Here is a 25,506-nt window from a genome sequence, read left to right as displayed (position 1 = left end):
TTTCTTTGTTAAAAAATAACTAGTATATATTATATTTCAAAGAATAAACAAATTTAATGCATTATTGCTAGTCTATTGCATAATCTCATAGCGTTTAAGGCAATAAAAAACTTGGCAACATTGTTTTATCGATAAATTTACAAAAAATACTCATCTGGCAGCGTAGAAAAAGCCTGCGTACAAATATTAAAACGGGAATTACCCGCGTAATAACAAAGTGTAAAAGTAGTGATAAGTTATAGTTTGTTGTTTTTTGTAAGAGAAGCAATTTTAAAACATTTTTGTTTATTTCACTTCGAAATTAAAATCAGTACAAACAGTGTCTCCTAAAGGTAAGGAAATAAGCTCCTCTGAAAGAGGAATAATTGTTAAACTTCATGAAGAAAGAAAATCATACCGTGAAATCGGTCGGATTGTAGGAAGAACACATTCTTCCATTCAAAAGGTAATAAAAAATTACATAGATACCGGCGTTTTTGTATCTAGGCACCGTTCCGGGCGGCCAAAAATATTAACCGAGCGTGAAACACGTAACGTTTTGCAGAGTGTGAAGCAAAACCCAAGACTTACTGCATCGAAAATTTCTGAAAATGTTAAAGACAATTTTAAAAAGGTTCTCTGCACTGACACAATACGTAAAATGTTAAAGAGAGCAGGGTATCATGGTCGCGTTGCACGCAAGAAACCATTCATTTCGCTAGTTAATAGGCAAAAGCGTATTGCCTTCGCAAAAGAGCATCTGAGCAAGCCCCGGGAGTTTTGGCAGAGTGTTATTTTTTCCGACGAGAGCAAATTTTGCGTCTTTGGAATCAAAGGGCGTAAAATTGTATGGCGAAAAACGGGCACGGCACTTGATAACGAAAACTTGATGCCAACTGTGAAGCATGGTGGTGGCGGAGCAATGATATGGGGGTGCATGGCTGGTAATGGTGTAGGCCGAATGGAATTTATAGAATCCACTATGAACAAATATGCACCTCGATATTTTAAAAAGAAATTTGAAGCAAAGCGCGGAAGAATTGCGTCTAGGAAGGGACTACTATATCCAACACGATAACGACCCGAAGCATACCGCAGACGTAGTTAAGCTTTGGTTACTCTATAACGTCCCCAAGCAGCTTCGAACGCCACCACAATCGCCAGATTTGAATCCCATAGAGCACTTGTGGGATTCACTGGAACGCCAACGCACAATTACCTCAAAAGCTATGCTCAAGGATGTACTGCGTGAGGAATGGGCTAAAATCTCTTGAACAGAAACCTCAAAGCTTGTCGAGTCAATGCCAAAACGCCTGGCAGAAGTTTTAAAACGTAGGGGATACCCAACTTCCTATTAAATTTTAAGAGCAACTCCGAAACAGAATATCTTTAGTCGACTTATGTACCTTGTACGCAGACTTTTTCCAATGGATTTTCTAGTTACCTGTACGTTTTTTTTGTTTAAATGTTATTGTTGGAAAATTATTCAATTTTGCTTTCATAAAATTACAACTTTAATATCCTTTATTGAAAACAAAATAAATTTAATTTTATAAAAAGTATGTAAAAGCCTTTTTGGGTTGGGTTTAGTATCGCGCCGGTTAATTTTGGCTCACTGTAGCTAAACGAGAGAACCAAATTGAAAATTTTAAACACGCATGTATGCTTAAATTATCGAACTTTATTTTAAAACATATTTTATAAAAATCGGTTCACAAATTCACTTTAAAAAATGCTATTTTTTGCAAATTTCTCAATATATGCTAGTGTATTTTCCTCTGTTGTGCATTGTACCAAACCAATTATGGATACATTTTCACGCACATATATTACTTATGAATTATAAAAACCACTAGTAATGTTTTTTATTACTTTTGATTGTTAATTTCTTTGTAAATCTTTAAATAAAATACACCTTTTTCTGCATTGAGTTCAATAATGCGAAAAACCAAAATGACTGCCTAATTTGAACTGTCAAATTGCCGAGAAAGCACGAACAAAAGAGAATAAGTTAAACCCAGTTAGCAATAAATGTATGAAGTGAACGCGAAAAGGTGTTCAATGCTGAAATACTGTGGATGGCGTAGCCGGTGTTGGACTGGCCAGGGTTATTTTTTTAAAGCGCGGCCGAAGGCCGCCCACGCAAAAAGGAGCTCTAAGCGAACAAAATTTGATACACCCGGTGTTGGACCGACCAGGGTTATTTTTTTTTGAAGCGCGGCCGAAGGCCGCCAACGCAGAAAGGAGTACGACACGAAAGTACATCGGTCACCCCGGGTATTTGCTCGACCAGGGTTATTTTTTTTGAAGCGTGGCCGAAGGCCGCCCACGCAAAAAGGAGTTCTATGCGAAAAAAATTTGATACACCCCGGTGTTGGACCGACCAGGGGTTTTTTTTTGAAGCGCAGAAAGGAGTACTACACGAAAGTACATCGGTCACCCCGGGTATTCGCTCGACCAGGGTTATTTTTTTAGAGCGCGGCCGAAGGCCGCCAACGCAGAAAGGAGTACTACACGAAATTACTTCGGTAAATGTTGGCTGGGTTGCATTGCTTTCAGTTTGTATGGAAAAATGAGCAAAAACACTGATTTTTGGTCATTTTCAAAGGGCTCCCTACAGGTCTATAGGGGCTCGAGGGGGGGTTTATTAAAAAGTTCGATCCTGCCACTTTCCAATAAGGGGGCGTGAGGAGGGTTAACATTTCCCGCCTTTTTTCAATGAGTTACTTTGGTTGGTACCATGTACGCAGACTTTTTCTTCTTAGTGTATATATGTATACAATATTTTAATCTGGAGAACCTCTGTACATTCCCATTTTAATTCAAAAAATTCGGTATATTTCAAAACCAACCATTTTTACATTTCATTTGGGGAAGGCTATTCTTATTCTTCTTTTTAGCGTCAATTTTTTCATCAATATTAAATATTTCTTTGCCTCACCTTCTTCAGTTTTGGGTAATTCAACCACTCTGGGATGAGCGTGTCCTTCACTTGCAGCAAATGCTGCAACAGTGGCTTTAGCTGTTGCGGAAGCTCTAACATCCTGAGAACCCTGAATGTCAACTGTTTCGTATACGTGCTCATAAACTTCTCGGACAGCGTTCAAAAAATCGCTTTGGAGGACTTTCTGTAACGCAGAAAGCTTAGTTGTCGGAAAATCTCCACTACATTGTAATTTATCTAGTAACTCAACGGCCCTCTTTATATCTAAGAAAAAAAATAATATTACACCAAGTTTTTTGCAAGGTAATTGCAATATAATTCACCCTTAGATAAAGTCAGCGGCTCTACTTGAACGGACATCTTTTTTACAACCAACAAATCTCTGACCTTAGTACTTCACCATATAAATAACTTATTATAGGGTTGTCGAAAAAATATCGATGCATCGACATATCGATATAATTTTTTCAATGTAACAATATTTTTGAGCGATATTTATTGTTTCGATATATCGGGGTATCGATATACTATTATAAGTATTGAAAAGGTATAAAAACGATATTTTTATGATAAAAAATTCTAAATTCTTTTTTATACTAACTATTTAATCCAAACAAATACTCCTCTGCATTACTCCCACAAATTACATAAAATAATAGAAACGTAATGCAGAGAAATATCAACCGCCCAACTTCACTCAACAGGCGAAAGAGGAGAAAAGGAAAACATCTTTTCCCGCGTTTTTTACAAACGGATTGTGGGCACACTGTTCTTCATAGTTAGGTGTCATACGAGATCTGATAACATTGCTTACCCCATTTAAGCAAGCTACTGAAGAAATTAGCGGCGATCAGTGCGTGACTTCAAGCTTGGTGGTTCCCAACTTAAGGCCTAACTAGCTTAAGCTAGCTTAAGCCAGCGCAAGCAACTGTCCGAATACACACAAATTGTATGTTGCGACTTTAATGTACTTTACATCAAGTTTCGTTAAATTTTTTCAAACGTCATTTGCATAAGGAAAATGCGAAACTGGTCGCATTTTCCGTACGGAATCAGCTGTTTTCGCTTTTTGTCAACAGATACATCATTTTGAATTTGAAGCTGGAGGACGATGAAGAATTCCTACAAAATTTAATCGAAAATATTGAAGAAAAGAAATGTTTTTACGACAAACAAGATGCCTTTTATTTAAATCGCGCGTATATAAAAAAATCTATGTGGTCAATCCTCTTCATTTCTAGGAATCGTACAGAAAAACCATCCTAATTCCTTATCCTGTTAATTTCCCTCACTGAACATGACCGAACTCTTTTTTAATTTCATTAATTTTTGTTAATATGCATATTTAGTCTAAAACAGAAGTAAGCATTTTAATTGTTTTTAAATCTTTTAATTTTCTATTCATTTTTGCAAAATCCAAACGAAATATAAAATCAATACACAAATTGTTTATTGACCTTTTTCTCTTCTGCGTGTAAGTACATTATAGTCATTCAAAAGTCTATTCTCCGTTCCTTATGCATTTGACAGGCTTTTCGTTAATTTTTTGACAGTAACATACGGCAGCTTATGCATATTATAGTTAGGCCTTTACTTCAGAGAGGCCTTGAACAAGTAAAACATTTCACCGAATTTGGTATTGCTGTTCAGAAGTGTTTGCTAAATTTAATTATTGCAAAACTAGAACCACTAGAGCGACATTTACAACTGGCCAAAGCAGCAATTTTAGACCCACACTTTAAGCGTATTCATTTTAGTTCAGCGCTAGCTGTTCGCACTGCAATAACCGAACTGACAAAAGAAATACGTTTACAATATAGGCGTAGAGGACAACTTTCGCCTGAACTCAGACCCACTCGCACTACCATAATTCCAAATTCCAAAAAATCTTCGCCGGTCCGGACATGAAAAAATTATGATAGATATTGCTGCAGCTTCAGCAAACTCTTTACTTTCAACTTCAACCAGTGATGGTATGCCTAGCGAACTAAAGCAATATCTAGATCAGCCTATAATACCCAGAAAAGAGAATCCAACAAAATTCTGGTTTGTTGTCGTCATTTTACCCCAGTCCTTTCCGACATAGCTCTAAAGTATTTGATATCGCCTGCGTCCTCGGTTTCCTCGGAGAGAGTGGCATCTGCTGTGAATCCCGCAGTACCCAATAACACAAGTCGGCTTACAGCCGAGCACGTAAATCCAAAAGTTTTTCTTATGTCTGTATCAGATAAATATTGGTTTGATTAATAAATAATTAATGTTTTAATTGTTGTTCTTGATTTATTAAAAATTATGTCTACTGGTTAGTATTTATCTAGTAAGGTAAGGTGATTAAAGTAGATTAGCCGTGCGATTCTGTAACTTGAGACAGTCTCAACGCTCTAAATTTGAGATTTTAAGTTAGAGACAATTTTTGAGACTTGAGATGATATTGCTATTCTGTAAGTGACAGTCACAAAATCTAATACATTTCATTATTCAGAGATGTTTTTACACTTGAATGAAAATAAATATGTCGATAACAAATATTAAATTTTGTATAACATAATCAAAAAACATAATTATCAATGAAAATAAAAATATATGTTGACTTTGTTTCATAATATTTACGAAATTTATGTAAAATTGATTTATTTTTAACCTTTTCGTGTTTGAGTTGCTTACGAAATATAAGGAAACGACAATCGATTAATATCTATGATGATCTCTATTCAGTATATTCAAAATGGCAGACAAGAGTTCTTTTTAATTCTGTGACCTGCTATCTACCAGGTCTCAATATTTTGAGACTAACGCTAGAGACTGTTTAGTGAATAGTAACTAGTCACAAATTGAGATTTTGTCTCAAAATGACTCAAATGGAACCTGGTTACAGAATCCCGCTATAGGCCATATTTATTTTTCATATCATACCGATATATCGATATTTTTAAATAAAAATATCAATATCGACATTGATATATTCAAAAATTACCGATACAATATATATCGATACTTTATTCCATTTCCAACATCCCTAAATTATAACACTGTTTCCCAATAGCACACACACACAGTTTCGCGGAAGATAGGCACCCTTCTAGGCGTCGATAAATTATTACCAGTCGATTAATGGTTTAATTTTGAAATAGCTTACTGGTCGACCACACGAGCCAGTAAAGTGTTGGAACAACCTAAACAATAAATCACGGGTGATTTTTTTGAGGTTAGGATTTTCATGCATTAGTATTTGACAGATCACGTGGGATTTCAGACATGGTGTCAAAGAGAAAGATGCTCAGTATGCTTTGACATTTCATCATGAATAGACTTACTAACGAGCAACGCTTGCAAATCATTGAATTTTATTACCAAAATCAGTGTTCGGTTCGAAATGTGTTTCGCGCGCGTGTTTTGTTCAGCGATGAGGCTCATTTCTGGTTGAATGGCTACGTAAATAAGCAAAATTGCCGCATTTGGGGTGAAGAGCAACCAGAAGCCGTTCAAGAACTGCCCATGCATCCCGAAAAATGCACTGTTTGGTGTGGTTTGTACGCTGGTGGAATCATTGGACCGTATTTTTTCAAAGATGCTGTTGGACGCAACGTTACGGTGAATGGCGATCGCTATCGTTCGATGCTAACAAACTTTTTGTTGCCAAAAATGGAAGAACTGAACTTGGTTGACATGTGGTTTCAACAAGATGGCGCTACATGCCACACAGCTCGCGATTCTATGGCCATTTTGAGGGAAAACTTCGGACAACAATTCATCTCAAGAAATGGACCCGTAAGTTGGCCACCAAGATCATGCGATTTAACGCCTTTAGACTATTTTTTGTGGGGCTACGTCAAGTCTAAAGTCTACAGAAATAAGCCAGCAACTATTCCAGCTTTGGAAGACAACATTTCCGAAGAAATTCGGGCTATTCCGGCCGAAATGCTCGAAAAAGTTGCCCAAAATTGGACTTTCCGAATGGACCACCTAAGACGCAGCCGCGGTCAACATTTAAATGAAATTATCTTCAAAAAGTAAATGTCATGAACCAATCTAACGTTTCAAATAAAGAACCGATGAGATTTTGCAAATTTTATGCGTTTTTTTTTTTTTAAAAAGTTATCAAGCTCTTAAAAAATCACCCTTTATTTGTAATTTACCTTCATACCAAATAAAAGCAACAGCGACGAAATACTGCCAAAAATCAGTCTCGCTCCTAGACTTTGTATGGCGCATACTGAAAAAAAAAGTAACAGCAATGATGTGGGTTGAAAATTTCGTTAATAATAGCTCGTCAAAATTTTGATTTTGTTAGCGGATAGTGTTCTTAAGAATGTAAGTGTAAAATGTATAACAACAGTAAAAAATGGCATACTTTAATTTGTACTATTTTTGGACTTTCATTGCGGATAGCTCTCGTGCAGTCAAAATCGAAATTTTACCTGTTGTTCTCCGCAGCCGATTTTATTTAGGGACGCCAGTAACGGAATGATGGTAGAGGCACGATTACGATTCTTTTGGCCCCGCGATCTGAAATAGGATGATTTCTGGATTATAAAATGTGTACTCATATTCCCTTCTCAGACTTATAGTTTACGAGATATTTGTATTTAAAGTTCCACAATTTTATATGTAATTCACTCTCATATTATTTTTCTTAACAAGACATGAAAAATACCAGTTTTGCCACATATTAGGGGGATTCTCTTGCTCTTGCAAGATTTCAGATTGCACAAATCCTATACCGAAATATATAGTACAAGGGCATGAAAGCACCCATTGCAGAATCTAGTGATATATGAACTGCTGATTCGGTCAATTTATTGTAAATGAGCATTGTGCATGGCTATTGTGAATTGGCGCATCTTCTGCATTCATTCTTAACAGAAAGCTTTAACAAATCTTTATAATTTAAAAAGAAATTATAAAATCCTTTTGAAATTTACCTTCCTCAACAATTTAACGTCAAAATATGTCTTTATGTAAAATGACAACTAAAACATGGTTGCAATTATATTTTTGCGTGTCATTGCACAAAAATTTTTTTTTTTATTATAGATTTCCTTTATTTACAATCTGTCCGAGGACAATAAGCAAATTGTGTAATACTACATTAACTTAACCTAAGTTGCTGTACTCCAACGAGTACAGAACTAATATACAGAAGTGCATATAGATATACATATGTACATATTTATAAACAGCTTATTTTCTATATGGCAAATCTAATATATGAAGCCGTTTAAGACGGTTAATTTCGTTTGAGTCATCTAATAGGGCTATTGCGACTGGGTTAGTATTGTTACGAATTTACTCTTGCTAGTTTACTTTGTTAGGTTCGTATCTCTGGATTGACAAATAAAATCAACACTGTTTAATTTAATTCAACAACTCTTTATTTCACAACTCGTCTACACTATAGCAGTTTACTCTTAGCACTGATTGATTACGTTGGCGCTGCCACGGCTTATATAGCCACGCACTTCTCGCTGATGCCGACGTGTCCTTCTAGAATATCGCGTCTGGAAATTACCAGAACATACGGCTATACGGCGCCAGACGCAAGCAGACAGTCGCGGCGCCAGACTCAGCAATTGTTTAACTAGACAAGCAGACAGTGCGGCGCCAGATGTCTATTGTTTCGACAAGCAGACAGCCGTGGCGCCAGATGTCTACAACAAGACAAATGTTATTCCATATACCTACAGCTATTGTTCATAATCAGGGATGCATATAGTAATACAAATACAACTTAATACTACTTTTGTAACACTGCCCTCCACTAAAGCCTAATCGTCCCGATTAGGCACAAATCCTCTTGAACCAAATGGGGCGAGCCTCTCCAAATGTACTACTTTCATTTTACATCGTGCTTTTCCATTTCTTTGTATGCGGTATACCACGTCATTAAGTCGTTTCATCACCATATAGGGTCCTTCCCAGGCTGTCTGTAGTTTCGGGGACAAGCCTTTCTTTCGAAGTGGATTGTACAACAGGACCAGATCACCTTCTTCGAAACCTTTTGAATTTGCCGCTTGATCGAACCGGTCCTTCATCTTATTGCTCATCAGATGCGTATGCTGTCTTACCATTAGATGCAATTCATTCATTTCTTCCTTTAAGGCAGAACAATAATCTCCATCATTTCTTACAGCTGTAGGATTCGTTCCAAACTTAAGATCAGCAGGGAGTCGCAGATCAGATCCGAAAATAATCTTTGCTGGCGTGTAACCAGTTGTCTCGTGCTTCGCTGAACGATACACCAGCAGGAACATCTGGATGCACTTGTCCCAATTCCGTTGATCTTTATCAACGATTTTCCGCAGATGTTCTTCGAGCGTTCGGTTGAATCTCTCCACCATTCCATCTGATTGTGGATGTAACGCTGTTGTCCGTGTCTTGTGGATGCCCAATAATGTACAGACTTCTTGGAAAATGGAAGATTCGAAATTCCTGCCTTGATCTGAGTGTAATTCGACGGGCACTCCGAACCTTGTTATCCAATTTTCTACAAACGCTTCGGCTACTGTCTTCGCTTCTTGGTTTGGTAAGGCATATACTTCTGGCCATTTACTGAAATAGTCCATGACAACCAGTAGATATTTGTTTCCGGCCGTACTGGTTGGAAACGGACCTGCAACATCCATTGCGACTCGTTCAAATGGTGATCCCACGTTGTACTGTTGTAGCCTACCGCGACTTTTGGCTTTAGGACCTTTAGCTGCCATGCACTCTACGCAATTACTTATCCATTCTGCTATGGAATCTCGACAACCGATCCAGTAGAACCGTTGTTTAATCTTCTCTATAGTTTTTGTAATCCCAAGGTGCCCTCCACTAGGTCCATTGTGATATTCTTTCAATACTTTCGGGATCATGGACTTCGGTACTATGATCAGCAGACGAGACTGTTTGCCATCTTCGCTTTCCCAGGTACGATGAAGGTATCCATTAACGAGGTTTATGCTGTTCCATTGGGCCCAATATGCTTTTGCCGTTGGACTCTCGCTACTTATTTGTTCCTTTGGTGGTCGTACCCCATTTTCTTTGGCTATTATCAGCTTTGCAAGATCAGGGTCCTCCAGCTGATTGATTCTGATGCGGTGAGGAGTCCAATCATCTTCAGGTTCTATATTCAGTAATCGCACGTCGATTATACCTTCTTTTCCTTCTGATTTGGAGCAATGTTTACATTCCAGTGGACAAGGGCGACGTGATAATGCATCCGCATTTTTGTGGTGAATCCCCTTTCGATGTTCCGTTTCGAAGTCGTAATTCTGTAATCTTTCGATCCATCGTGCAATTTGGCCTTCTGGATTCCTAAACTGTAATAACCATTTTAATGCTGCATGATCAGTCCTCAGCAAGAATCGTTGTCCATACAAATACTTGTGGAAATGTTTTACACATTCCACCACAGCTAGTAGTTCTTTTCGCGTCACACAGTAGTTTTTCTCTGGTTTCCCGAGCACTCTGCTGTAATACCCAATTACTCTTTCTTGTCCGTCGATGAGCTGAGACAGGACACCTCCAATTCCATAAGCGCTCGCATCTGTATCCAGGATGAATTTCTTTCCAGGTATTGGATAAGCCAACATCGGCGCCGTACAAAGTAGTTCTTTAAGCTGCTCAAACGCTTTTTCTTGTTCCAACTGCCATACAAACGGGCGATTCTTCTTTGTTAAATCATGTAAACTTCTTGCCACGTTCGCAAATCCAGGTACAAAACGGCGGTAATACGTGCATAAGCCGAGGAAGCTGCGGAGTTCATGTATGTTGGTGGGTTGAGGCCAATCTTTAACTGCTTTTATTTTTCCCTCCTCGGTGTGAATCCCCTCAGTTGACACTTTATGTCCGAGATATGTGACCTGCTTCTTCCATAATGAACACTTTTTGGGATTCAAGCGTAATCCGGCTGATGCTATTCGCTGAAAGACTTCCTCTAGATTTTTCAGATGATCATCAAAACTTTTTCCCATGATAATAATGTCATCAAGATACACCAAACATGTCTTCCAGTTGAGTCCTTTTAACACATGTTCCATCAGTCGTTCGAACGTTGCAGGCGCATTACATAACCCAAATGGCATCACAGAGAATTCCCATAACCCGTCGCCCATACTGAAAGCGGTCTTTTCACGGTCACGTTCATCAATCTCGACTTGCCAATATCCACTTTGTAGATCTAATGTAGAAAACCATTTCGCTCCAGACAAGGTGTCTAAGGTATCGTCGATTCTCGGTAGAGGATAACTGTCTTTCTTTGTGACATCATTCAACTTCCTATAATCTACGCAGAAACGGGTGCTACCATCTTTCTTTTTAACTAAGACGATAGGTGAGCTCCATGGACTTATTGAAGGCTCGATTACACCGTTTTTGTGCATGTCTTCAATAATTTTGTTAGCATCCTCACGTTTTGCTAGTGGAACCCTACGCGGAGCTTGTCGGATTGGTTTAGCGTCTCCAGTATTTATGCGATGTTTGACAATGCCGGTTCTTCCTGTGTTTCCTTCGTTTGCAAATATGGATGCGTATTTTTCTAATAGTTTTTCTGCTTTTAATTTTTCATTTCCATGCAGTTCGTTCAGTAAATTATTTAGGAATGTAGGACTTATCTGCTGTGGCTCAATAGTAGGCTTTTGTTCTGACCGTTCGCATCGTGCTATTGCACTTATATTCTGGCACTGTCCAATTACTGCTCCTTTCTTCAGCCTTATAGGCGTGTTGAATTCATTCACTACTCTGACCGGAATGGTGGCGTCTTCTCTAGTTTTCACAAGCGTTCTTCCTACCAATATGGGTGTATCTATTTTTGTTGGTTCCACAATCCACAACTCTTCAGTCCCACCTCCTCCATTCACTTTAGCCCATATAATCGCCTCAGATTTTGGTGGAATACTCTGATTATCATCAACAATCACCCTCTTACTTTCAACGTTGGTCACATATCCGGTGTTTATAGACATCTCCATGTTCTGGCAAAACAGCATTTGCTTGTTTAAATCCAAAGTAACCCCGTGATCAATCATGAAATCTACTCCCATTATAATTTCATCCGTGATTTCTGCTACGATGAAGGTGTGATTAATTTCCAGGGTACCAATCATCACTTCGCAAAACACTTTTCCCGCGACAGCTGCTTCCTCTCCGGTGGCCGTTCGAAGCTTGCAACCGACTAATGGTTCAACCGTTCCTCTTACCACATCCGGTCGGATAATTGAATGTGTGGCACCAGTATCCAAAGTAAGCGTTGACAGTCGTCCATTTACGATACCGTTGATAGTAAGATTGTTGTCATGGCGACCTATTTGTGATATCGAGATGGTGGGGCAAATAGTTGTGGGAACCAGCTCACGCCCCTTTGAACTGTTCCGTTTTAGTTTAACGACTTGTGAGATGTGGATGCTCCGTCCTCGTTATCTGTTGGTTGTTTCCGTTTTGATGGGTTTACTTTTATATTGCAATTTCGGGCAAAGTGACCCGCTTTTCCACAGTTGAAACATCTACCTGTTGTATTTACTCGCGGTGCAGCAATTGTCTTCAGAGTCTTCAATATTTCCTCCATCAGCGCCGGTTGTTCCATTTCAACCCTTTGTACTTTGGGTGCTGGTTTACTTAGTAGGGAAGCTGTTTCCTGTGTGAGGGCGTGCGAAACCGTTTCAGCAAACGTTCTTTTTGGCATTGCATATGTGGCGCGTTTGGTGTCCACATCACGAATTCCATTTATGAAACATTGAATTTTTACCCTCTCAATGTAATCCACAGGTGCATCTGCATTTGCCAAATGAGCCAGTCGTTCTATTTCAGTTGCGAACTCTTGCAATGACTCGTTCATCTTCTGACCCCTATTTTGCAGTTCGATCTGGTATATTTGTTTCCGGTGCTCACTACCATAACGTCTTTCTATCGCACTCATCAATGCCTCATAGTTGTCCCGTTCACAGTCTGGAATAGTCTGAAGGATTTCTGCTGCCGGTCCTTTCAATGATACAAACAAGGACGCCACTTTGTCCGCTGCATTCCAGTTATTGGCCGTTGCTGTCTTTTCAAACTGAAGTTTGAAAATTTGAAATGGAATACTTCCATCGAATGTGGGTGCCTTCAATCTTTGATTATTTGTTGATGGTGCAGGGCCATGTAGTTGCAGTTCTCGCACACGATTACTTAATTGCAGAACTTCTGATTTTAAATTTTCTTCGCCATTTTTTAAAGTGCTTAATTCGTCTTCAAATTTTGAAAATTTCTCTTGCACTTGTTTTTGTAGTTGTGTAGTATTTTCCGTAATCTGTTGTGTAAGGCGAGACTCTAACTGTGATGTATTTTCAGCTATTTGCGTCATTTGCTGTGCCAGACGATTTTCAGTTTGCACTGCATTCTCTGCCATTTGCTTAATAGCCACTAACAGCATGTTCATGTCCACACTTGATGATGTTCGTTGTTCTACTACTTTTTCTTCTACCTTTGTAGAAGTTTCTGGGCCATCAAATTCGAATTCGTCGACATTAATTCCATCCGCTTCCATTGCTTCACGTAATCGTGCCTGCAGATCCGCCTTTTGCCCGCTTATCGGCAAATTACGCCCCTCCAGTTCCTTTTTTAATTGCTGAATTCTCAATTCTCCGAATTTAACCATTTTGAATTTGGATTATTTGACAATCCCACTTCTGACACCAATTGTTACGAATTTACTCTTGCTAGTTTACTTTGTTAGGTTCGTATCTCTGGATTGACAAATAAAATCAACACTGTTTAATTTAATTCAACAACTCTTTATTTCACAACTCGTCTACACTATAGCAGTTTACTCTTAGCACTGATTGATTACGTTGGCGCTGCCACGGCTTATATAGCCACGCACTTCTCGCTGATGCCGACGTGTCCTTCTAGAATATCGCGTCTGGAAATTACCAGAACATACGGCTATACGGCGCCAGACGCAAGCAGACAGTCGCGGCGCCAGACTCAGCAATTGTTTAACTAGACAAGCAGACAGTGCGGCGCCAGATGTCTATTGTTTCGACAAGCAGACAGCCGTGGCGCCAGATGTCTACAACAAGACAAATGTTATTCCATATACCTACAGCTATTGTTCATAATCAGGGATGCATATAGTAATACAAATACAACTTAATACTACTTTTGTAACAGTATGATAACTCAATCTATTAAAATAATTTCTACTGAATCTTTTGATTTCATTTTTAACTAAAGCTAAACTTGTATCATTAATGATTGTTTTATTTGACACAAAACCAGGGTGCATTTAAAATTTTCCTAAGTGAAATATTTTGAAATCTTTCGAGAATTTCGATGTTTGAAGTACTTGCTGTACCCCACAACTGGATGCCATAAGTCCAAATAGGTTTAAGCATAGTTTTGTAAAGTAGTAATTTGTTTTCTGTACTTAGTTCTGATTTCTCCCCTAAAAGCCAGTACATTCTTTTAAGCTTCAGATTTAATTGTTTTCTCTTAGTTTGAATGTGCAATTTCCAGGTCAGTCTTCTGTCCAGATGCAAGCCGAGGTACTTAACATCGCTTTTAGATGGTTTCTCAGAATTATTCAGAAAAATACTTGGACAATTACCTTTTCTCAAGGTGAAGGTGACGTGCACAGATTTGTCTGTGTTAACTGCAATATTCCACTTTTTGAGCCAAACATCAATACTTCTAACTACTTCTTGTACCATAATCGAAGCTTCAATTGCACAAGGGCTGCATGCTAAAATTGCTGTGTCATCTGCATATGTGGCAGTTAGTACGTTATCTAACAAAGGCATATCACTTGTATATATTGTATACAAAACTGGGCCTAACACGCTACCTTGTGGGATTCCTGCCTCAATTCTATAAATATTTGATCGCTCTTCCCGAACTTTGACGTAGAAAAATCTATCATTCAGATAAGATTTAAGCAATAGAAAAAATGGAGCAGGTAATAGTTTTTTGAGTTTGTACATGAGCCCAGTGTGCCAAACACGATCAAAAGCCTGTTGAATATCGAGAAAAACAGTAGAGCAGTACTGTTTAGATTCTAGTGCATTTCGAATAGTATTAACAATACGATGGCATTGCTCTGGTGTTCCGTGATTTTGACGAAAACCGAACTGGTGTTCGGGAATTATAGATCGTTTTTCTAGCTCAGGCAGTAGTCTTCCGAGAAATGTTTTTTCAAATACTTTGGAGAGCGTTGGCAGTAAACTTATTGGCCTATACGACTTCATTTCACTTTCTGGCTTGTTCGGCTTTTGTATCATAATAATTTCTGAGCACTTCCATTGAAGAGGAAAGTGTTGTAAACGAAGTACTGCGTTAAATAGAAGTGTTATATATTTGAGTGTTGTGTCTGGCAAGGATTTTAAAACTTTTGCATTAATTTGATCATAGCCGGGTGCTTTATTGTTGCTGAGTATCATTATTTGGTTAGCGATTTCGTGTGAATGGAAAGGTTTGATGGGCAAATCCATTTGACAGGGACTAACTAAGAATTCGTTTATTTCATCATTATCTGTTGCAGTACAAAGATTAAAAGGTTGGAAAATTTTCGTTAAGTGCATAGCGAATGCATCAGCTTTTGAAAGGTCAGAGCGACACCATTCACCATTTAAGTTTTTGATCAGGGAATTTTTAAGGGTTGGGCGTTTAATATATTTGGTGGCTTTCCACAACGAGAAGTCATCATTTTCTGTGCCTAAAGATTTTAAGTAATTTTGTATACAATCGTTTTTAAATTCAAATAAACGATGTTTAAGCTCTTTGGTTATTTTATTGAGGGCAGTTTTATCATTTCGATTCCTACTGATTTGCCACCTTTTTCTTATAATTCTTTTTGTTTGTATTAATTTTCTGATCTCTATTGTGAGTATAATGCTGCTATTTTGGTTTAGCTCCTGCCTACATTGAAGGGTTGACAAGATTGCTGCTTCGTGAATCGCTATATTCAAATTTTCAAGAGCTTCATCCAGTTCTTCAAATGTTTTGAGACTAATATTTAGTTTCAAATTAGCGTTTTGTTCTAGCTCTTTTTGAAAAAGGTCGACATTTGTGAATTTGGAAAAAATTCGTCTTCTTTTAGTATGCATGAAATTATTGTAGTTTAATATTATAGGCGAATGATCAGAGCTAAGATCATTTGAGTCAAAGATTGCAAGGCAGTTCGTAGGAATACCATTAACTACAAAAAAGTCAAGCAGATCTGAAATTTTGTTAATATCAGATGGCCAGTAAGTTGGATTACCAGTAGATAAGGTAACAAATTTTTTGGTACGTATGCACTTGCAGAGTTCTTTGCCTTTTGGATTCGCCAGCCTTGAACCCCACCAAGGATGTTTTGCGTTCAGGTCACCTCCTACAACAAACTTTGTTCCTAGAGTTTCAAAAAAGTTAATGAAAGTATGGCACTTGACAGCAAATCGTGGGGGAAAGTACAATGAAGAAATAACTATCTCACTGTCGTCATATTTAACTTTGATTATTGCAGCTTGAAGATATTTTTCCCTAACGGGATCAAGTACAGTGTATTTTATACTAGATCTAATAATTATAGCTGACCCTGCACTACTGTCAGTTGAAGCCCAACTAGTTCAAGAAATTGATTACAACGACATAATTGATGATTTTGCTCAGACGAAAGCCAGAAAAAAGATATTTAAAAATTAAGTTATACATTATAGTTTAAGAAAACTGACTGTTTATATGTTAATATTTATTTGTATTGTTTAACAATTATACTTTTATGAAATAACTATTATATCTTACCGTGCGATTCTGTAACGTGAGACAGTCTCAAGTCCCTAAATTTGAGATTTTGAGTTAGAGACAATTTTTGAGACTTGAGATGATTTTGCTATTCTGTAAGTGACAGTCACAAAATCTATTACATTTCATTATTCAGAGATGTTTTTACACTTGAATGAAAATAAATACGTCGATAACAAATATTAAATTTCCTATAGCATAGTCAAAAAATATAATTATCAATAAAAATAAAAATATATGTTGACTTTGTTTCATAATATTTACGAAATTTATATTAAATTGATTTATTTTTCATCTTTTCGTGTTTAGTTGCTTACAAAATATAAAGAAACGACAATCGATTAATATCTATGATGATCTCTATTCAGTATATTCAAAATGGCAGACAAGAGCTCCTTTTAGTTTTGTGACCTGCTAACGACCAGGTCTCAATATTTTGAGACTAACGCTAGAGACTGTTTAGTGAATAGTAACTAGTCTCAAATTGAGACTTTGCCTCAAAATGTCTCAAATAGAGACTAGAGACTGGTTACAGAATCCCGCTATTAATAATATGAACGGACTCAAAGAAATAAAATTTTATCCTTTAAAAAGGGCGGCTAATCAGACAGGGCCTAGGGCGGCAAAATACTTAATCCGCCACTGCTAAACAGTCTCTAGCGTTGGTCTCAAAATATTGAGACCTGGTAGTTAGCAGGTCACAAAACTAAAAAGAGCTCTTGTCTGCCATTTTGAATATACTGAATAGAGATCATCATAGATATTAATCGATTGTCGTTTTTTTATATTTTGTAAGCAACTCAAACACGAAAAGATGAAAAATAAATCAATTTTACATAAATTTCGTAAATATTATGAAACAAAGTCAACATATATTTTTATTTTTATTGATAATTATGTTTTTTGACTATGTTCTAGAAAATTTAATATTTGTTATCGACATATCTATTTTCATTCAAGTGTAAAAACATCTCTGAATAATGAAATGTAATAGATTTTGTGACTGTCACTTACAGAATAGCAAAATCATCTCAAGTCTCAAAAATTGTCTCTAACTTAAAATCTCAAATTTAGAGACTTGAGACTGTCTCACGTTACAGAATCGCACGGTAAGTTAGAGACAATTTTATTTTTTTTTAACTATTTATGCAGTCTTGTCCTTATCCTAGTCCTAGTGCTGAAATACACAACTTCTTTACTTGGATGTTGATCTCAAGAAGATATTTCGCAAGTAAAAACGTTAAATTGTGAGTCCTAAACAGAAATACTATTATTCGGTAAATCAGTAAATATTTCCTTTATAATGTTTTCTCATTTTAGAAAAATATATTAAGATGTACCATTCTTTTTTGAAAAAGACACTTCTCAAATATATTTTCCTCCTTCATATACTATTTGTAAATATTTACAAACCAAAAATCTTTATCAAACTAATATTTGTTGCTATAAACTACTAAACTAAATATTATTAACAAAAAGTAGTCACATTTAATTTTATAAATTAAAATTTTCCATACCTATAGAAGATAAAATTCTTTTAGTTCTACTCAGTCATCAACTTTTTTATGATTTTTCATAGAATGAATTTCGATGACGTGGTGGAAACAAAGGATTCCGAAGTGGAATGCTCACAATCGTTGAGCACCCATAGAGGTTGTATTGAACATATGTAAACATTTTGCATTTTCTAATAATAATTTTTTTACAGATATTTAAAAAAATATCTTATAATATCATTTGCGCCAGTAGACGATTGTCTGATGGTCATTCTGCTATAATGTATTAATATATAATTTAGCCAACTCAGACGCGAATGCAAAGAACTCAGTGCCTCATGTTACAAAAACTATGTAAATAAAGTTGAACAATTGGTCAAGTCAGACCCAAATGAATTTTGGAAATTTGTCGGGAATAAAAGAAGAAATGGCGGCGACATTCCCTCCACCTTATCGTGGAATAATCAATCAACTAACTATGGTGAGGAAGTCAGCAACTTATTCGCTGCTTTCTTTAAAAGTGTATATCAGATAGAGGTACAGCAGCCAGGATTTGTCCAGGATATTCATCATGATCGCCTACACGCGACTTTAGATAACTTAGAGGTAACCACTGACAATGTCTTTAGAGCAGTTTCATCAGTAAATCCTAAAAAAAATGCGGGACCTGATGGGATCCCCAATATTTTTCTCAAAAACTGTGCAGCAGGACTTTGTGAACCACTAACACACATCTTCAGCGTCTCACTACAACAGGGTGCCTTCCCTACAATATGGAAACTTTCATATGTTAGCCTGATACACAAGGATGGACTCAAATCAGAAGTCTCAAGCTATAGACCAATATGTATTGAGTCTGCGCTAGCAAAGTTATTTGAAAAACTAGTCTTACCTCAGCTGAGTTTATTCTTTACAGACATTATTACCAATAGACAACATGGATTTACTGGCGGGAGGTCGACATCATCAAATCTATTTACATATGTCAACCATGTACTTAATGAAATGAACAATGGGCACAGAGTACATGCTGTTTACACTGATTTTAGTAAGGCCTTTGACAGAGTTAATCACAGCATTTTGCTGAATAAACTAAATTCGCTCGGCGTACAAGATAATGCCCTGAAATGGCTCAGCTCCTACCTAACAGATAGACAGCTCCAAGTCAGAGTAGGCGGTCACATGTCTGCTAGTTATGATGTAAAAACAGGAGTACCACAAGGATCACATCTTGGACTTGTCCTGTTTAATATATTCATCAATCAGCCCTATCACGCAATCCATCGTAGCGAAGCTACGAATACGAATGTCCGCTATGAATACGCATAATTTGCTATCATTGAATTCATGTGAATTCGAAACTTTTGTTGTCAGACTTAATTTTGAATTTTGACATTTCAAAATCAGCTGTGTAGAAGAAAAAATTAAAATTTTGATTAATAAAAGTGAAATCGTTTATATTCAAATTGATTTTACGAACAAAATATGTATTCGCTAACGTTTTTATTTATGTTGCTTGAGGAAGAACGTGAGAGAAGTCGGCGTGATCTAACAATTCACCGAAAATCACTGAGGGACAAGAGCAACCCTTTCGATGTGGACGAAACAATGTACAGTTCAAAAATCCACAAAAATTCATTGTTAAATTTTATTAAAATTATTTTTCTAAAACAGGTTTATTAAAAACTATCGCTTAAATAAGGCGGCCTTTATGTATGTCCACGATGTTCTAGAGAGGAATGCAAGTTCTTCAAGATCGTCATCTATATCTTTACTTCATCGATTTTCTTCGGTTTTACGTTTTTTAGCTGAAGGAGGCTATCAGCATGGAGTGGGTAAAGGTAAAGACTTCGATATTCCAATGGCTCAGTCAACATTTTGTTGCATCTTAAAAGAAGTATTGGGATTGCTTCAGTCTCATTTGTGCCCTCAGTGGATAAACCTCGAGTTAAGTAACGTTGAAAAAAGTGGAGCGAAAAAGTTTTTTTTTTCAGAAATACGGATTTCCAGGCGCGATTTTGTGTATAGACGGGACACATATTAAAATCGTTGCTCCAACTAAAGATAAGTTTCTCTATTATAACCCCAAAGGATACTTTAGTATCAATGCCATGATTGTAAGTTTGGTGACAAATTCGCATTTCAAACATCTTAATCAATGTTTTGCAGATATGTGACAATAAAATGAAAATACGTTATGTGAATTCTCAGTTTCCTGGCCACATATGGAAATTTATTTCTCCGTTAGCACAAACCTGTCGTACAAAAATTCCGCTAAACTTAAAAATTTTCCGTTCCGAGTGAATTCAGTGAATGCAACTCTACGAATTTCGAACTTATTTTCGGAACTGTTCGAATTGCATGATAGCAGTTTCGTAATTTTCCCGAAAAAACAGTCTACGATGGATTGCGTGATAGGGCTGAATGATATTGGTACGAACTTCAGCTCGGAGTACCTTCTTTACGCCGACGATTTGAAAATATGCAATAGAATAATTGCAGAGCAATAGCAAACGATTCAGATATCCAGGCACTTCAGCACGATATAGATCAGCTCTTTGCATGGTGTATCAATAATAAGTTAGATCTAAACATAAAAAAATGTGCAGTGATCTCTTTCTCGCGTTCACATACCACGCACCCCACCAATTACATGCTGAACAACAAAGTAATCTCTGAAGTAGAGGACATGAAGGACCTAGGCATCATTATAGACAGCAAGCTGACATTTACGAAGCACATGAGTAAAATAACATTACAAGCACACAAGATATTGGGCTTCATTACCAGAACTTGCAGAGATTTTGCTGATCCTCGATCACTTCTCAATTTATACTACTCACTAGTCCAACCAATCCTGGAACACGGCTCAGTTGTTTGGTGTCCACATATAGAGATATTCTGATCAGTAGAGTTGAGAAAGTCCAGACAAAAATGTGTAAGACATTAATTTATCATCGTGCCCAGCCAACGCGGAACATCTCTATGGAGGAAATCTGCTGTCAGTACAAAATTAATAGTCTTAAGTCACGCCGTCAAATTGCTGATCTGGCCTTTTTCTATAAAGTGGTGAATGGACTCATTGATGCTCCTGAGATCAACAGTAGTTTCGAATTTGCACCTGTAAATTTAACCTAAGACGCAAACGTCTGCTTAAAATCACTAAATCCACAAAAAACTATGTTGTGAATGGACCGCTCAATCGCATAGCAAACCTGTCAACTCGTTACATAACGACCTGGATTTCTACGGAGGAACATATAGTAACTTCATCACAGCCACGAAGAACAAGCTACTCAACTATCATTGATTAATCAAACTTGAATTTTATAACTAATATTATTACGCTTGTCTTGTTGTATTTTCCCTTATATTAAATATTAATTATGCAAATGTATATTGCCCATTGGCGTTGGTTTCATTAAATAAATAAATATTAGTACGAGTATTTGCTTAATAAAAATACATTTATGTTTTTCAGATATAATCCATCAGCTGAATGCCATTGAGACTCGTGTCACTGCCATTGAAAAGACCCTAACAGACAAAGTAAGTAATGCAGTGTTATATTACCAAATGAAAACAGAAGCTAATTTTTATATTTTAATTTCCTAGATGCCAGAAAAGGCCGAGGTGTAAAAAAAGTATATTATTGCGCGTCATAGCGGCAAAGACGCATCATTCAATTAGCCGCATCACCGGTGACTTAGAGGACGAGCATTACGTGGAGCTCGCTTCGAAACTGTCCATGTCATCGGAAGAGCACGTGCGCTTCGTGGAAGACAAACTCTCAAAAAAGGAAAGCACGGATGCTATGGTAAATATTTCGTTTTTAAATATTATGCGATTGTAATATAATTTACTGTATTTTTTTTTACAGATGCGGCTAATATTCAATCAAGTCAAAGGGCGCAAAAGGCAGTGTGGACGACGTACTGCGTGGTATGTTTTCTGACGATCTAATGTACCAATACAATTTAGAGGGGCGCAAGGAGAAGGGATCCCTACTAAAGCTAAAGGTCGTAGGGTTATGGGTAGGTTATTTGAATGCCTTAATTTATACCGTTTCATTTTAGATATATTTCCTGAAAAAGATAAAAATACTATCTGTGGGGAGCTCCAGAGATTTGTGGCCTTAAGTCACAAAAAAGGCATAAACTTAAGGCAAAATTAATATAAGTTTTCTTATTATTACTTATATATATAAGTTTTAAGTTGTAAATATTAGCTCTAAGTTGAACATATTAGTTTTAAGTGGTAAATATTAGTTTTAAGTTGTACAAACTAGTTAACAATAAAAAAACTGAGTTTTATTTACAAGAATTGAATTTCCTAGAAGTAACAAATTGGTAACAGATAATCTTGTTACTGCTTGTTCTTGCTAACATGTTTATATGTTATAGATAACAAACTGATAACGGGTAATTAATATTTTTTGTTATCCATAACACATTGGTAAGCTATGCGCTAACAAAAAAATTATTTACCCGTAACATGCTGTGAAGAGATTTGCTAACAAATGTACATATGTGTTCTGTTAGAACAAGGCAGCATGCGATATTTGCCATTGGTTAGAGCGAGATAACCATTGAATCAGCAAGAGCATCTCAGAAATCTACGTACGGAGCTTGATAATCTAACTAAGGGCGGAGATAACAGCAAGACAATTAAATATATTAATGGGGTACCAAGGATAGTCGATAAGCAGGCTTTTCGTGCGCCAAAAGAAAAGCCTAAAAACTCGTAAGCTAGATATATACTATCAAAATACTCGAGGCTTAAGAACAAAACTAAAAGAGTTCCTAATCCCATCAGCAGGGCATCAATGTGATTTGATTTGTGTTAGCGAGTCATGGCTTCATGAATCAATATCAGATAATAAAGTGGTAGATGATACGTATTTAATATTTAGGAAAGATAGAGACAACCAAACAAGCAAATGCACAAGAGGTGGAGGTGTTTTCATAGCGGTGAAGCGAAGTATTAATGCTGAACTACTGCCAACTAACTGTAGTAGTGTCGAGCAAGTTTTTATTAAAGTAAAATGTACCGAGGGCGATCTAGTGGTTGGATAAGTATGCGAGTCATATGTCAACAATTTCGTATTTGAAGGAAAAATATCCCAACTGTGCATTGATTATTGTTGGCGACTATAATCTCCCCAGTAGCTGTCCTCAAGATGAATGTGCAAATATGGTATACAGTGAGATGAGTGTGGCTAACTGTCAACAGTATAATAAAATTCGTAATATAAATGATCGTACACTTGATTTATGCTTTAGCAGCATTGAAATATATGTGAACAGTGCCGAGGCTATTATTGATGAAGATAAACACCACCCGGCTATAAGTATACATGCTGAAATTAAGGCCAACCTAAAAACGAACGTGGCACCGACCTATGCATTCAAGAATGCGGACTACTGGGGACTGAATTACTTCTTTTTGAGGATTAACTGGATTGAACTGTATAAATTAGTATCACTGGATGACAAGGTAAACTGGCTATACGATAAAATTAGCGATGGAATTGTGCAATTTGTTCCTGTCCATACGAACAGGAAAAGCAATTATCCATGCTGGTTCTCTAGGGAACTGATAGGGAAAATACAGCAGAAAAAGGATGCGCATGCAACATACAAAAGATTAAAAACCAGTTACGCCTACAATGTCTTTCGTCGGTTGCGATCGGAATGCAAACGAATCGGCAAAGGGTGTTACAACGCATACACGTCCAGGATGGAGGAGCTTGTACGGGTAGACACTAGTCAGTTCTGGGAATTCATCAAAAGCAGGAGACGGAACAATATGGATATTCCATCCACCGTGTCGTGGAAAGATAGTGTAGCTACAACGGGTGGGGAAGTGAGCAATCTTTTTGCATCTTTCTTTGGTAGCATCTATGCGGGGAAACTTAATGACAATGGGGAACCAATGTCCCCAGCTCAAGCTGCGGAAACATTGACTAGTTACGATGTGAAACTATCGGAACTCACCTTCCGCTTCGATAAAGTGTACGAGCAAATGTGCAAACTAGATGGAAAGAAGGGAGCCGGACCAGATGGAATACCAAACATATTACTGAAGAGCTGTGCGGTCGGACAGGGTGAAACAGTTCACACTATCTACACGGACTTCGACATGGTGGATCATGAGCTCTTAATAGAAAAGATGGATCGCTACGAAGTGGCAGGAAACGTATTGAGCTGGTTCAACTCGTAATTAACTGGGAGATCCCTGCAGGTGCGAGTCAATGGCTATGTGTCGTCCGAGTTTAAAGTGTCTTCCGGGGTTCCACAGGGTTCCCATCTGGGGCCAGTGCTGTTTAGCATATTTGTAAACGACATTGGGACCAAAATGTCGTCGGACTTTCTACTTTTTGCTGATGATCTAAAGATATTCAGAAAAATAAGCACTGTGGATGATATTAGCGCATTACAGCAAGACCCCGATAGACTTGAGGAGTGGTGCGATAAAAATAAATTAAGTTTGAATTTAAATAAGTGCGTGGTGATGTTCTTGTCACGGTCCTTGAGTCGTCGTACAGCAGTTTACCGTATTGCTGATCATCAGCTAGAAGAAGTCACAGTTGTAAAAGATCTTGGTGTCATGATCGATAACGCACTAAATTTCACCAAGCACATTGACAAAATTACTTCACAGGCATACAGGACACTCGGGTTCATTTTCAGATGTGGTGATGACTTCAGGAATGCTGATACTTTCGTAAGGCTGTACACGACCTTGGTGCGTCCGATGTTGGAGTACTGTTCAGTGGTTTGGTCTCCCCATACCGACTGCCTCATTGACAAAGTGGAGAGAGTGCAGAAGAAACTCTGTAAATATGTCGCGTACTTTCTGGGACGTAAAGGATGGGTCGGAGGCTCGGAGGAGGTTCGTGGTCAATTTGGGATTTGTGACCTGATAAGTCGGAGACAAGTATCAGATCTATTGTTTGCTTTTAAATCACTAAATGGATTAATCGGAAATATTGGAACAATTCGGAATTGTAGGCCGTATGCCTGGTTTGAGGTCGCACAGACTGTTAAAAACAGTTAACTCATCGAAGAACTACGTGCGGGGTGGACCGAGGAACAGGGTTGTAGACTTAGTAAATAGACACTATGAAAATATTAATATGTTTGGTTGTACATATGCGAGCTACGTCTCTAGGGTTAAGGAATTAGTTAATAATGTATCAATACAGTATCATTAATGTGTGATTTGCCTAGTCATGCGTATGCCTTCCGTTTTATTTTTTTATTTTTGTTACACTTTTCTGTACGAAGCCGATTGGCGTGAATAAATAAATAAATAAATAAACATCAAATAGCTATGTATTATTTTTTTCCC

General features: G+C 37.3%; 2 protein-coding genes across 5 annotated transcripts in view; one reads left to right on the top strand and one right to left on the bottom strand.

Annotated features, from left to right (window-relative positions):
- The window catches only part of LOC105221893 (protein lin-7 homolog C), a 43,041-nt gene extending 39,640 nt beyond the window's left edge, over window positions 1-3,401 (bottom strand). The window contains exons 1-2 of one of the 2 annotated variants that reach the window (XM_049450260.1): window positions 3,247-3,401; window positions 2,921-3,187 (exon numbers count right to left, since the gene is read on the bottom strand). In XM_049450260.1, the coding sequence (XP_049306217.1) occupies window positions 2,921-3,187; window positions 3,247-3,283 (304 nt within the window). In that variant the 5' untranslated portion in view covers window positions 3,284-3,401. Of the gene's footprint in view, window positions 1-2,920; window positions 3,188-3,246 lie in introns of those variants that run through there. The other variant, XM_049450259.1, reaches the window with a different exon arrangement.
- On the top strand, window positions 205-25,483 carry LOC115066450 (uncharacterized). 3 transcript variants are annotated; one of them, XM_049450157.1, is made up of 7 exons: window positions 213-332; window positions 18,237-18,310; window positions 18,366-18,759; window positions 21,635-21,702; window positions 21,769-21,970; window positions 22,034-22,172; window positions 22,230-25,483. In XM_049450157.1, the coding sequence occupies exon 7, from the start codon at window positions 23,242-23,244 to the stop codon at window positions 24,373-24,375; it is 1,134 nt and encodes a 377-aa protein (XP_049306114.1). In that variant the 5' UTR covers window positions 213-332; window positions 18,237-18,310; window positions 18,366-18,759; window positions 21,635-21,702; window positions 21,769-21,970; window positions 22,034-22,172; window positions 22,230-23,241; the 3' UTR covers window positions 24,376-25,483. The 3 variants fall into 3 exon arrangements, with proteins under 3 accessions (XP_049306115.1, XP_049306114.1, XP_049306113.1); XM_049450156.1 differs by having other exon boundaries at window positions 22,034-25,483; XM_049450158.1 differs by lacking the exons at window positions 18,237-18,310; window positions 18,366-18,759 and having other exon boundaries at window positions 205-332; window positions 22,034-25,483.
- The last annotated feature ends 23 nt before the right edge of the window (window positions 25,484-25,506 follow it).

The sequence above is a fragment of the Bactrocera dorsalis genome, chromosome 2, assembly GCF_023373825.1.
Source record: "Bactrocera dorsalis isolate Fly_Bdor chromosome 2, ASM2337382v1, whole genome shotgun sequence".
NCBI lineage: Eukaryota > Metazoa > Arthropoda > Insecta > Diptera > Tephritidae > Bactrocera > Bactrocera dorsalis.
This window is presented reverse-complemented; position numbering and strand designations above follow the sequence as displayed.

Coding starts and splice junctions, on each gene's coding strand:
- LOC115066450 (XM_049450158.1), top strand. CDS start 23,242: ATGTCAACAATTTCGTATTTGAAGGAAAAATATCCCAACTGTGCATTG.